This window comes from Gekko japonicus, unplaced genomic scaffold (genome assembly GCF_001447785.1).
Source record: "Gekko japonicus isolate JY-2015 unplaced genomic scaffold, Gekko_japonicus_V1.1 scaffold21, whole genome shotgun sequence".
Taxonomy (NCBI): domain Eukaryota; kingdom Metazoa; phylum Chordata; class Lepidosauria; order Squamata; family Gekkonidae; genus Gekko; species Gekko japonicus.
In genome coordinates, this window is record NW_015173122.1 from 2,849,347 (window position 1) to 2,859,751 (window position 10,405).

The 10,405-nt window shown below is 53.6% G+C and overlaps 1 protein-coding gene across 1 annotated transcript in view; it reads right to left on the reverse strand.

Moving 5' to 3' along the window:
* MYO18A (myosin XVIIIA) overlaps positions 1-10,405 on the reverse strand; it is a 182,496-nt gene that overhangs the window by 99,946 nt on the left and 72,145 nt on the right. Inside the window, exons 10-13 of the mRNA XM_015421898.1 lie at positions 7,573-7,746; positions 6,902-6,992; positions 6,159-6,345; positions 3,219-3,305 (exon numbers count right to left, since the gene is read on the reverse strand). Of these exons, the coding sequence (XP_015277384.1) occupies positions 3,219-3,305; positions 6,159-6,345; positions 6,902-6,992; positions 7,573-7,746 (539 nt within the window). The remainder of the gene's footprint in view (positions 1-3,218; positions 3,306-6,158; positions 6,346-6,901; positions 6,993-7,572; positions 7,747-10,405) is intronic.

The following is a 10,405-nucleotide window of genomic DNA, read 5'->3' on the forward strand; positions in this document are numbered from 1 at the left end:
GGAGGAGGAGGAGGAGGAGGAGGAGGAGGAGGAGAAGAAGAAGAAGAAGAAGAAGAAGAAGAAGAAGAAGAAGAAGAAGAAGATTGGATTTATACCCCGCCCTTCACTTGGAGTCTCAGAGCGGCTTACAAACTCCTTCCCCTTCCCCTCCACACAACAGACACCCTGTGAGGTAGGTGGGGCTGAGAGAACTCTGACACAAACAGCTCTTTTTCAAGGACAGCTGTGCCAGAGCTTGTGACTGACCCAAGGTCATCCAGCCAGGTGCAAGTGGAGGAGTGGGGAATCAAACCCGGTTCTCCCAGATTAGAGTCCGCGCACTTAATCACTACACCAAACTGGCCAGCGTGGTATAGTGGTTAAGAGTGGGGGACTCCAGCCTGGAGAACTGGGTTTGATTCCCCGCTCCTCCACATGCAGCCTGCTGGGTGACCTTGGCAAAACACAGTTCTCTCAGAACTCTCTCCGCCCCGCCTGCTTCACAAGGTGACTGTTGTGGGGAGAGGAACGGCAGCACTGTAAGCAGCTCTGAGACTCCTTAGGGTAGAGAAAATGGGCTATAAAAACCAACTCTTCTTCCTCTTCAGACAGTCTTCTCCTTAAGAGGCCCTCTGCACAGCAATGGCCACATCACAGGCTTTCCCCCAAGGTCCCTTGGAACGGTCTACTAGAGAGAGCAGCAAACAAGAGGCAATTGGCGCCGTGGGAGAATCAATTTTAATTCATTCTGAGACCCACTAAGTGTTTTGCATACACTTTATTGGAAGGATCTGTAAAATACCGGTCTGAACGCTTCCCACATTAACAGATATTTTACAGATCCCCTGAATAAAGCATGGGGGTCTCGGGGCAAATTAAAACGAATTCTCCCACGGCACCCATCGTCTCTCGCTTTTTGCATTGTGCTTGGTACGGCCCTCCTTTCCTTGCTATCAGAGAGGGCACAGAGGCATGTGACAGTCTTACTCCACCCAGCAATTGGTGGAGGGCGAACTGTTTCAGCAGATTCAGCAGCTGAGTTCTTTTTAACTTTATGCGATTTTAATTCTGTGCATTTTTTAAAAAAGTTTGCCATGTTTCGTTTCTTCTTTAAAATGTCACACGGTTTTTTTTAAAATTAGATTTTTAATGTTGCATGCTTTTAATCTGTGCTTTTTAAAAAAAATCTCAATGATTGCACTGCTGTATGTTGTTTCTTGGCGACTTGGGTGTTACTCTGTTGGTCGCCTTGAGCCTGGGGAGGCGGGACAGGACAGAAATGTTTTAAGCCAACGACAACGATGGCCTGCTAGGTGCTGTCCAGAGGTGCCCACGCAGGGCTCGGAAGCGTCAGGAGGGGGAAAGGGCTGGGCACGCTTCACCCGCACACCCCTTTGCTGCCGAAGTCAGACATCTCAGAAACCCCGGCTGAATATTTCCAATCCACAAAAGCAGCTCCAACACAGATCCTCCAGCTTGGGTCAGAATCTCAACCTCAGTGGGATCTCTCGCGATGGGCCACAATGCTGGAACCGTGCTGGACTGGGGTGTTCCCTCTAAGCTGAGTTAGTGTGAGCCAGCTCACAGTTTTTTAGCCTCCGGCTCACACGTTTTTTGTCTGCGCTCAGGAAGGAGGGCTCCAGAGCAAACTAATTGATGCAGCAGCCCAATCGCTCGCTCGCAACTTTAATGCCAGTCGCTCACAAAGTAGAAATTTTGCTCACAAGACTCCACAGCTTAGAGGGAGCGTTGCTGAGACAGATCCCAGTTTCCCTGCACACACGAGTTTGCATACACACACACACACACACACACACACACAGATACACTGCTGCTAATCAGGCAGCTCTCCACAAGCCAGAATGAAACTCTTAACTAACCTTGACATCCACCTCCCCCGCCAACCAGCCAGCGCTCTCTTCTCATTAAGGCCGGTTAATTGGAAGCATAAACGGTCGGCCAAGGTGCAGCTCCCGGCAAGGAAGTTGGCTCCTTCTGCTCTGGCCGGAGGCATTTCGAAGTCACGTCCACCTTCCTCCCACCCAACCCCGAGGCTCCGGGTGTGGAGTTTCCCACCCCCTTGGCACAGGAAGGCAAGCTGGGATCCAGGGTGAATGCTGGGAAGGGAAAGAGGCACATGGGGAGCTTTCTGGAAGAATCCAGTCCCGTTGGGTGTTCCTTGCAAGCATGCCTCTCAGCTGTCAGGGCTCAGCCTTCATGGGGAAAGGGATGAAAGGCCCTCTAGGCCATTTCCAGGCTATAAAGTAGCAGCATGTTCCCCCGCCCTACCCACCCAACGCTCCCGATTATAATGTGAGCCAGGCGCAGAGAGCAAACGCATGGTTAAAATGTGCTTCCAGAGTGACAGCAAACCAAAGGATTAGGATTAGATATGTCCAGGAACAGCTCCAACGGTTAACTAAGGCAGCTAAACAGAACCTCCATGGACATGAGCAGTACAGCTCTGTATTCTGGTTGATGGGGGGGGCAAACGGCAGAAGGGGTCTGTTTCCTTCCAGGCCAGCTTGCAGGCATCTGGCTGCCCGCTGTTAGATGGACCCAGTGTTCCCTCTGAGTTACTGTGAGCTAGTTCAGAGTTTTAAGCCTCCGGCTCACATTGTTGTCTTAGCTCAGGAAGGATGGCTCCAGAGCAAACTAATTTCTGCAGTAGCCCAATCGCTCGCTCACAACGTAGCATTTTGCTCACGAGACTCCACAGCTTAGAGGGAGCATTGGATGGACCCCTACCTTTCCCAGTCTGACCCAGCTGGGTGGCACTCGGCAGCCACAGACGGCAGGGCAGGGGAAGGTTTGACACCACGTTTATAACATCTCCCCCAGCTTCTCACCAGCCTGGGGACAGTGCCCGCTTACACTGTTATGTTTCCGCTTGGGGCTTTTCCCTGCCCACTTCTCGTTACCCAGATCTCCCCTTGGAGGCATCCACAGGTTGAGAGGTACGCTTGCAACCAAACGTGTCCCGTCCCTAGGGAGCATAAAGCCTTGCCGCATCGCAATAACACCCCCACTGCCCAGCCTACAAGCAAGGAGGTATAAAGCTCCCAGCTGCCATCCCCTAATCCAAACAGTATCCGTACGCATAACCAATAGCTAAGCAGCTGCACGGGTCGAGGGTGGACAGGCAGAGCAGCGGATTCAGGGAAGGGAGTGAAGGTGGGGGGGTGGGACGGAAGAGAGGACGACAGTCGGCCCTTTGGGAGCCCTTGCATGCGGCTTACCAGTGCCGGGTGGGACGCTTGGTCTATTGTGGCTACAGAGCCAGATGTACTGGGCTCTATGGCATCTAATGAAAGGGCTATGTTTTCCTAGAGAGGACGGACAGAGGAGGAGCGATTAGTTGCCGGTGTGTGGCTACAGATCACAGTTAAAAGTCACCCAGGAAGGGGGCTGAGGTCAGTGCATTAGTTAGAAGAGAATCTATGGGGCTACGTCGCACCTGCAGCAGGGGTTTCCCTGGGGCCCCTCCCCTGGAACACGGGGCCCCTCCTGCTGTGAAACGAGACGGAAACGGGCCACCAGACAATCCACGCATTGGGGGCCGGAGACGTTCCCTGCACTTTTTGTCTACAGGTGGCTTTTAGCAACGGGGCAAGCCCCACTCACGTGCACGCACAAATGGCGCAGGGCCAGAGGTTTTGTGCGCGCCCGCAAATGTGCCCGGCCGCTTGGCTGCTTCCACACGGAGGGCTGCTCTCTTTGCCTCTACACATGCAACCGCATTAACTGCAGCTGCGGAGCATCCACACGGCGGGATCCTTCAGGTTTGCCTTGGTCCCACCTTGTACTCAGCACCCCCACCCCATGTGATGCCGGCAGGCTTTTTGCCTGCTTCTGTAGCTCTAGACCAGTAGCTCTTCTATGGCGTCAGAAGGCTGTCACAACATATAGGCTATCAGTTTTAAACCAAGCCTGCCAAAAGCCCACAGGCTGCAGCAGGGGGAATGGGCAGGCGCAAGGGGTCCCAGGAAAACAGCACCTGATGCGGACAGGGAGGACCGAACCTGCGCTTTCTTGTCGACACCAGAACAAAAGCCACTTCTGGTACAATCTTTCTTGAAAGATTTACTCAAGCAGCAACTGGAAGGGGAATGGATCCACGACAAAGGGTGGAAACCCCGAGAGAAGCGGTGGCAGTTTGGGAGGCAAGTTGAGCAAAAGGGGTCTGTGTGGAAACAGCCAGTCAGAGAGCCTGGCCCTTTAGAAAAAAACTCCAGTGCCATTTTTTCAAAAACCGCCCTCCTTCCCAGGCAATTTCTTCTGCACGTCATCCCATTCTTCTATCCAGCCTCTGCTTTACAAAAAATATACTGTGGAGTAATGTTTAAAAAGGCAAAAATATAGGAGCGGAATAGGACTTAGCTTGGCTTCAATAAAAATGGGCATATGTAAAATGGCAGGACTGGGGTTCCCGGGTCACAGATTTTTGAAGAATGGGATTGAGGGCAGAAGACAGGAAGCTCACAGTTTAGGATGTGAGAATGAACAAGCCCACTCCTAGCTTTTGGAACGCCTCTGTATGAAGCACTCTTTCAGAGCCACGTGGCCTGCTCTTTCCAAAGAGGTTCTGCGGTTCATCCTTCCCCTGAAGGTGGGCACTGGGGACCTTCGCAACAGGACAGACTCAGGGATCTTTCACGCAGGTTTTGCCCTGGCTTGGATACTGTTGGGGAGCAGGGATTTTTCCCGTTCCTCACAGCATCGTGGTGCTTCCTAGTTCCTCCAGGGTTTTCCTCGGTTTTCCTGCTTTCTTTCCAAAATTTGTTTGACTCTGATCTCTTTGGAAACACTATGACAAAGCCAGGGAGGCTGCCATGTGGATACAAAGTGTGGATCTTACCCAGCTCCATCCATTTCCCCAGCTTCCCATTCCCCCCACTGCACGAAAGCTTTTTAAACATATTGGGTGTTATTAGATTGCTAGAGCTTTATACCATTATAACAACCTATTGCCACACTGTACTAATTCCCAGCTTTCATTTCTCTGCAAATCTCTAGCCCTTTTCATTGCAGAGTTATAATGGGAAATGTACAACTTGCACCTTTCCCCATTTAACTATGTAACAAAAAGGCCAAAAACTTAATTTTGTTTAAAAACAACCATGAAAGCTGGGAAGTATGAGGTGCTCGCACTACATTGGTATAACATTTTAATGCTTTAGCAATCCCCAAATTACTTTTTAAAAAGACCTCTGGTGTGAGGAGGAAATGGTGGTCTTGGGAGATGGGGCAAGGAAAATGCAGGGAGACGACAGCATGGGGAAGCCCTATTGCTGCTGTGCTAAACTGGCACCTGCAGCAACAGAGAAACCACAAGAAATCCTCCGTAAGTTGAAGACCCCTTCCTTGCAGATAGCAGGAGGTTAGCACTCCTCAGACTTTCAACAGGTGATGTACACTTTCCCCACAATTAACACTGAGCCCCTTCTTCCAGGTTCTAACATTGAATTTTTTCAGCTCTGAGATCTACCTTCTTGCACAAAAGACCACATCTTTTTATTTCAGCATAGTTGACTGATCTGGGCATGCAGTGACTCATACAGAGACACAATGGGTAGCCTCCCCGTAGGTGTTTATGTAAGATTTACAGGTCCAAAGCTGCTTTAAGATTAGCTTCTTCCTCTCACCACCCCCAGCAAATCCTCAGCAGTACACAATCTAGGTATGACTGCATGAGATGCAATGCACAGCACAGGGCTGACCTCACTAAAGAAAGCCGAGGACGAATTTGTCAGTCAGTTGTGAAAATGCCCGCGGTAAGGCTTAACTACCTGTACACCCATGCCAATTTTAGTGACGGAGGAGGAGGACAATTCAAAACCCATACGAAAACCCCTGCTTCTGTAAGGTGGTGGATCAGAAACTACTGATTAGGGTTATTAAAAAGAACAGCTAAATGAGCCGGCACCGCCCCTCTCCCCCCCAGTCAGGTTTCGATCAGTCAAATCTACTGGGTCACAATTAGAAGGCAGAGCAGAGAAGGATTAGGGGGATGCTGGAAGGGGGTTCCCTGCACACTACCTTTCCTTATCGCTGTGGCAGAGAGCTGACCTAGGCACTGCCGTTTCCTGACTGCACGTGGGCTTTTCTGCAACAAGATCTTTTTAACGGGCGGGGTAGGGGGGGCACTGTCACCTGGAACCCCAAACCCGCCCCGATACCTCCTTGTATCGCTCCAGCTCCTGCACAAAAGTGGATTCAAGCGTCTGCAGGCGCTCCTGGGCGTAGTTGTGGCAGAGCTCCTCGAAGGTGGCCCCGCGGCTCTGCCCGGCCATCTCGGGGTTCTGGAAGCCTGGGCTGTCCACGATCATCATGGAGCATAAAGAGCGCTGGCTGGATTTGAGAGCCCTGCACAGGAAGAGAGAACGGGATTTAACGTATGGGGCGGTGTTGGGAAGGGGGGGGCTGGTTGCTGGCCATCAATTGCCCAGTGACTGAGACGCGTCCTCCCCCTCCCCGGGCGCACGGTATGGTTGACCCTGCCAGCACAATGGCTTGCTCCACAGGGGTGCCAAAGACGCGGGCTGGCGTCCCACAGTTGCCACCGGAACGGAGGGGCAGCACCACCGGCGTGGAGACGCCCCTTCGGCACCCCCTGCCGAGGCACCCCTCTTCCGGCCCCATGGAATGGCAAGGCAGCCGCCCGCCACTGGCAGCCCTCCGTCGCCAGCCAGGCAGCCCTCCCGCCCCCTGCTCTGCAAAGGAATGGCACGCAACAAGAATGGGAAACTTCAGTCAGTTGCAGACGCTTTTCCCAGCCCACTGCGTTTGGGGGCTGGGAAGTTTTTATGCACCGATGGAGCATGCTCCTTTTTGCTGGGGGGGTGGGGGAGGAGGAAAGTGGTGGTGGTAGGGGAGAAGAGTTCTGTGCTGTGGGACGGACTCAGCGGCCGCTCTTCTGTACCTGTTGAGGAGGGAGATGAGCAGCGTGAACAGCTCCGAGTACAAGGCCGAGGCAAAGCCCTCCAAGCACTCCAGGGCAGATGTCTTCGGACCTGGAAGATCAGAACGGATCAGATCTGTCAGCCCAGCATTCCCTTTCCTAAGCAGATGCCCCTGAACAGCCTGCAAGCAGGGCAAGCCGCTCCACAGAAACGTGCACTCAGGGGTACTGCTCCTGGCCATGGGGGCTTCATCGAGCCGACACGACTAAGGTTCGCACACCATCGGTGGACCTCCCCTTCTCCACGAACACATCTAATCCCTTACTGGAGAGGCCTCTAAGCTAGTTGCCATGGCTACATCCTGCGGCCACAGGTTCCACAAGTGGCCGTACGTGGCCATGGCCGTCCGTCAGGTGCCCCTGAGTTCTAATCCGTCAGCCGACGGAGGAAAACTTCCCCTTTCCTGCGGCCCGGGTGTGATTTTATGAGCCTCTTTCTTCCAAGCGGAAAAGCCTCACTGGGAAGGCTCTCCAACCTCTTGGGTCAGCTGGGGTGCTCTTTTCAACACCTTTTACAGCTTGGAGGACAGAAAGTCACTGGGAGGAGGTGGGATTCCCCACCCCTCTTCAAAGGCGAAAACGACCCTGGGGACATCTAGGGCTCCACCCTCCCCTCCGAAAGCCCGACTTACCCGAGCCGTCTCCCAGAGCGCCTTCCTCTGGTCCCTGGCGGAAGGAGGTGGACCTCTGCAGCGTCCCCTTGTGCTGATTCTTGAAGATGGAGGAGGAGAGCTCCTCCAAGGTGCAGCCCAGCAGGTAGGCCGCTTTCTGGGCCCACTCGTGGCGAGCAAACTGCTTCCTCCCGGCTGGAAGAGAAGGGAAGTCAGAGACCAGAGCCAGGAAGGACAGCGGCTGCCCCACTGGTCCGGTGTGGAGGCGGGGGGGGATTCTCTGCAAGAGACCCCAGGAGGTCTTTCCATGAAGCAGCACCCACCCCCTTACGCAAGGGAACACCTGACCCACTCTCGTCTACAGACCGCAACCGAGCCCCGGCGGCAAGGAGGAAGGGGGGGAGGAGGAGTCTCCACTCCCATGACAGAAAGCAAGCGCTGAATTGTCAGCAGGCAAACAGGAAGGGAGATGGCGACAGGGGAGGCATGGCGGTTTTACCGGGCTCGGGATACCATCCCAGGACCTGCTACCGAGCCTCGTCCCGACTCACACTGGAGAGAATTAAAGCAAGCGGGGGGAAATTCCGGGGGGGGGGGGGGAGACACAGGAGCCCGCAGAGAGACAAACATGGACCAAAAGCACAGGTTGTGGGTTCTGACTAGGGACGGGACTTTGGGGTGACCCTCTGGCTCGGACGCCAAGGGAACCTTCCTGCTCTCCCCTGGAACTCGGGATCAGTGCCTGCCTGGGGCACAGCAGAATGTTCACCTATCCATGCCGTCTTGTGGCTGCTGTAACCCCTTCAACTGCCCCCCACTCTAGACCAGTGTTCCCTCTAAGCTGAGTTCGTGTGAGCTAGCTCACAGTTTTTTAGCCTCCGGCTCACACATTTTTGTCTCTGCTCAGGAAGGGTGGATCCAGAGCAAACTAATTGAAGCAGTAGCCAAATCGCTCAGTCACAGCTTTAATGACAGACACTCACAATTCTTGCTCACAAGACTCCACGGTTTAGAGGGAGCATTGCTCTAGACCACCTGGCAGCCCCTTTCAAAGCACTGGCAAGAACCAAGAGCTCCAGAAGGCGACTCTGCAGCTCCCCTGCGGCTCCAACAGGCTAGGCGCAGGGGTGTCGAACTCACTGGAAATGTGTTATTTAAAGTTTAAAAAATCTTTGTGTTTGTCTGTGTCCTTTATAAAGTTTGTATCTCCGCTACCTGGCATTACCTTTTATGACACACACGGCCCGGCCCAAATAGGTCTCATCTATGTCAGATCTGGCCCTCATAACAAATGAGTTCGACACCGCTGGGCTAGAGGGCTTTCTGGACCTCAGGTTAAAACAGGGATGTCATAGAAGAGGACAGATCCACATGCACCAAATATCCCTGTTCTATGTAGTGACTGGGGGAGGCCAAGAAAAGGCGGGGGGGGGGGGGGGGGGGGGGAAGAAAACGCTTTACCTTCGTCGGCGTCTGCATTGCAAAGGGAACGGCATGCACCATGCAAACAAAAAGAGGGAGTTAGAACACAGCAGTGACATTCAGGCGTCCTGCAGGGCCGGCAGACAGGACAAGGCGTGGCGGGCCACACACGCACAAGAGACAAACCAACATATTTGACTTTTGGGGGGAGGGGTAGCGCCAGCCAAGGGTGTCCAAGACTTTCAAGACTGGGGTGGGTGGGTATTTATTTATTATTTATTTATTTTATCACACTTGCATCCCACCCTCCCCGCAAGCAGGCTCAGGGTGGCTAACAGTATTTGGCACAATGCACCAAAATCGTAAAACAGTTAAAACAATCAAAACAGTTAAATAATTTACAATTAAATAATTTACAGTTAAAATGCTCACAGTTTTAAATCACAGCGGCGGACCATATCAAGGTTCTCAGTCTCTGGGGTCCAGATGGTACCCTATAATGTCAGTGAGGCTGGCCTTGCACCGCAGATGCTAATTGCGGGCATCGATGGTAGTGGTGGCGGCTCCTAATTGAAGGCCTGGTGGAAGAGCTCCGTCTTGCAGGACCTGCGGAACTGTACAGGATCCCGCAGGGCCCTGATCTCCTCCGGGAGCTCATTCCACCAGTAAGGAGCTGCCACTGAGAAGGCCCTGGCCCTGGTTGCAGCAAGTCTGGTGTCCCTGGGGCCTGGGATAACTAGTCAATGTTGTGACCCCAACTGTAGTGCTCGCTGGGGTATATATGGGGAAAGGCCGTCCCTCAGGTATGTCGGACCCTGGCCATATAGGGCTTTAAAGGTAAGCACCAGCACCTTGAGGCGAATTCACAGATTGTGTCCAGTGGCTGGATAGACAAGAGAATGCAGAATGGGCGGCCAGTCCTCGCTTGCTGGTTGGCACAACCAACGGGGAACGTGATGCACAGTGACTTTTCGACGCTCCTGAAGCGACAAGTGCCGGCCCTACTAGGTGGGACCAGTTTCCCCCTCACTTGCAGAAGCCGCACCTCTGAGCACCCATCTCACACACAGGCCTGGCTGAAACGCAATGCTGGTGAGGCACGGAATTCCCTGGGTGCCTGCGCAGGCCCCCCAGCATGCACGCTTGGTCAGTTCCCGAGAGCTTGGGAGGCAGGGTAGGGGCGGCCGTGCGAACAAAGGCTGCTTTTGTAAGGGTGACAACGCCACGGAGCTTTCACTGCCACTGAGAAGGCAGAGGCGTTTGCAGCAGCAGCAGCAACAGAGCAGCCACATGGTGGTCCTCCATGCACTTTGCTGGCCCCACTTCCCTAGACTAGGCTTTTATGTTAATCATGCTTGGCCTGCCTGGCGTCTTTCTTGTAATCCCTACCCCCCCCCCCCCCCCCCCCCCCCCACCCTCATCTGTTGATTAT